Raw genomic sequence first — 2,449 nt, 5'->3', positions numbered from 1 at the left:
GCTGCTGCTGCTGCTGCTGTTGCTGCTGCTGCTGCTGCTGCTGCTGCTGCTGCTGCTGCTGTGTTCAGGGGTTCGCTGCTTTATGGTCCGATTTTGTCTCTTCTGCTGTTGAGGCCTACACTGCAGACGACGTGCAGCAGCAGCAGCAGCAGCAGCAGCAGCAACAGCAGCAGCAGCAGCAGCAGCAGCAGCAGTTTCTGCGTCTCCCTGACGTTGATTTGTTTGGTTTGTTTTTGCTGTCGCGGCTGCACAGCAAATGGAAAAAGACAGACGGAGAAGGAGACATCGCACAGGTCTGCTGCTGCTGCTGCTGCTGCTGCTGTTGCTGCTGCTGCTGCTGCTGCTGTTGCTGCTGCTGCTGCTGTTGCTGTTGGTGCTGTTGCTGCTGCTAATGCTGGTGCTGTTGTTGCTGGTGTTGATGCTATTGCTGTTGCTGCTGTTGGTGCTGCTGCTGTTGCTGCTGCTGCTGTTGCTGCTGGTGCTGTTGCTGCTGCTGCTGTTGCTGCTGCTAATGCTGGTGGTGTTGCTGATGCTGGTGCTGTTGCTGCTGCTGTTGCTGCTGTTGCTGCTGCTGCTGTTGCTGCTGTTACTGTTGCTGCTGCTGCTGCTGCTGTTGCTGCTGCTAATGCTGGTGCTGTTGCTGCTGCTGTTGGTGCTGCTGCGGCTGTTGCTAATGCTGCTGCTCCTAATGCTGCTGCTGTTGTTCTTGCTGCTGCTAATGCTGCTGCTACTAATGCTGCTGCTGCTGTTGCTGCTGTTGCTGCTGCTGCTGCTGCTGCTGCTGCTGCAGTTGCTGGAGGAGATTGGGGAGGAGTGGAAGGGCGTCGCCTCCGCCGAGTCTCCGCATCGTGCTTTGCTGCTGCAGCTGCAGCAGCAGCTGCTGCAGGTAATATATCACAGCTCACAGCAGCAGCAGCAGCAGCAGCAGCAGCAGCAGCAGCAGCAGCAGCAGCGGTAGCAGCAACAATAGAAGGAGCAGCAGCAGAAGCACCTAGATGAGGATATGTTTGTATATAGTTGCTGTTGTTTCTGGTTTTGCTGCTGCTGCTGCTGCTGCTGCTGTTGCTGCTTCTGCTGCTGTTGCTGCTGCTGCTGCTGCTGCTGCTGCTGTTGCTGCTGCAGATGCATGAGGCTCTTGCTGCAGCAGGTAAAGTGCATGCGCTGCTGCATGCGCTTCAAGATGTTGCTGCTGCTGCTGCTGCTGGGCATCTGCTGCAGCCGCTGTCGCTGCAGCAGCTGCTGCACCGGCAGCAGCTGCTGCGGCAGCAGCAGCGCTTCGCCTTGCTGCAGAAAACACTGCAGCAGGAGCAGCAGCAGCAGGAGCAGCAGCAGCAAGAGCAGCACCAGCAGGAGCAGCAGCAGCAGGAGCAGCAGCTGCTGCAGCAGCAGCAGCTGTTCCCGCTGCAGGTGAAGCAGCAGCACGAAGGAGAGCCATCAGCTGCTGCTTCTGCTGCTAGGGATGCAAGCCCTAAACCCTAAACCCTAAACCCTAAACCCTAATTCACTGTTTCGCTCAGATGTTTATTGTTGTTGTTAATTAATAAAAAAGTTTTTAGCGTTCAAAATATAAAAATTAAATCCCTAAACCCTAAACCCTAAACCCTAATCGGTGGTTAGAGGGAGGGGGCGCTGCAGGTTCGCAGCACACTGAAAAGCTAGGGTTTAGGGTTTAGGGTTTAGGGTTTAGGGTTTACTGCCACCAAGACAGCATGCCAAGCCCATCAGCATTTGCCTCTCCCTAAAACACAGCAGCAGCAGCAGCAGCAGCAGCAGCAGAGGTTTAGGGTTTAGGGTTTAGATAAGCAAAGAGTCAAGGGTTTAGGGTTTAGGGTTTAGGGTTTGGGGCTCACAATAATAACCATCGGCGGTATATACGTCTCCTCGTTTGCAACAAGAGCATATTTCTTCTGAGCTGCTGCTGCACGCAAACCCTAAACCCTAAACCCTAAACCCTAAACCCTAGACTGGTTGCCTCGTGTCCAGGAGAGCTACTTTCATCAGTGTTTAGGGTTTAGGGTTTAGGGTTTGAAGACGGCTGCACCGCTACAAGGCCCGCAGGCCAAAGCGTACGGTTAGGGTTTAGGGTTTACAATTAGGGTTTAGGGTTTGTAATTAGGGTTTAGGGTTCAGATGAGGGTTTAGGGTTTAGGGTTTAGGGTTTCCTTTTCTAGGGTTTAGTGTAATCCTCTTATACGTCTTTTCTTTTTCAGTATTCAAATCTATATAGAGGGTTTAGGGTTTAGGGTTTATGCTCAAGACCCGAGTGTCTAGGGTTTAGGGTTTAGGGTTTAGGGTTTAGGGTTTAGGGTTTACATACTTTCTTCTTTTGCAAAAACAACATCAGAAACCCTAAAGCGAATGGGGGCCCCCAAATCATAGGTTAGTCGATGCCCCTCAAAACACCAAGACCACACAGCAGCAGCAGCATTTGTTTTTCCTTCTTTCTCTG

At 52.5% G+C, this 2,449-nt stretch overlaps 2 protein-coding genes across 2 annotated transcripts in view; one reads left to right on the top strand and one right to left on the bottom strand.

The window, feature by feature from the left end:
• Positions 1–1,479, top strand: part of EMH_0012710 (uncharacterized protein) — a gene marked incomplete at both ends in the record, with an annotated part of 7,169 nt that extends 5,690 nt beyond the window's left edge. Inside the window, 3 exons of the mRNA XM_013499609.1 lie at positions 69–293; positions 791–886; positions 1,123–1,479. Coding sequence (XP_013355063.1) covers positions 69–293; positions 791–886; positions 1,123–1,479 — 678 coding nt within the window. The remainder of the gene's footprint in view (positions 1–68; positions 294–790; positions 887–1,122) is intronic.
• Positions 1,480–1,690: 211 nt separating this feature from the next.
• EMH_0012700 (RNA polymerase Rpb7, N-terminal domain-containing protein, putative) overlaps positions 1,691–2,449 on the bottom strand; it is a gene marked incomplete at both ends in the record, with an annotated part of 3,246 nt that continues 2,487 nt past the window's right edge. The window contains 2 exons of the mRNA XM_013499608.1: positions 1,691–1,738; positions 1,851–1,918. Of these exons, the coding sequence (XP_013355062.1) occupies positions 1,691–1,738; positions 1,851–1,918 (116 nt within the window). The remainder of the gene's footprint in view (positions 1,739–1,850; positions 1,919–2,449) is intronic.

This window comes from Eimeria mitis, genomic scaffold (assembly GCF_000499745.2).
Source record: "Eimeria mitis Houghton genomic scaffold, Emh_scaff449, whole genome shotgun sequence".
NCBI classification, from domain to species: Eukaryota; Apicomplexa; class Conoidasida; order Eucoccidiorida; family Eimeriidae; genus Eimeria; species Eimeria mitis.
This window is presented reverse-complemented; position numbering and strand designations above follow the sequence as displayed.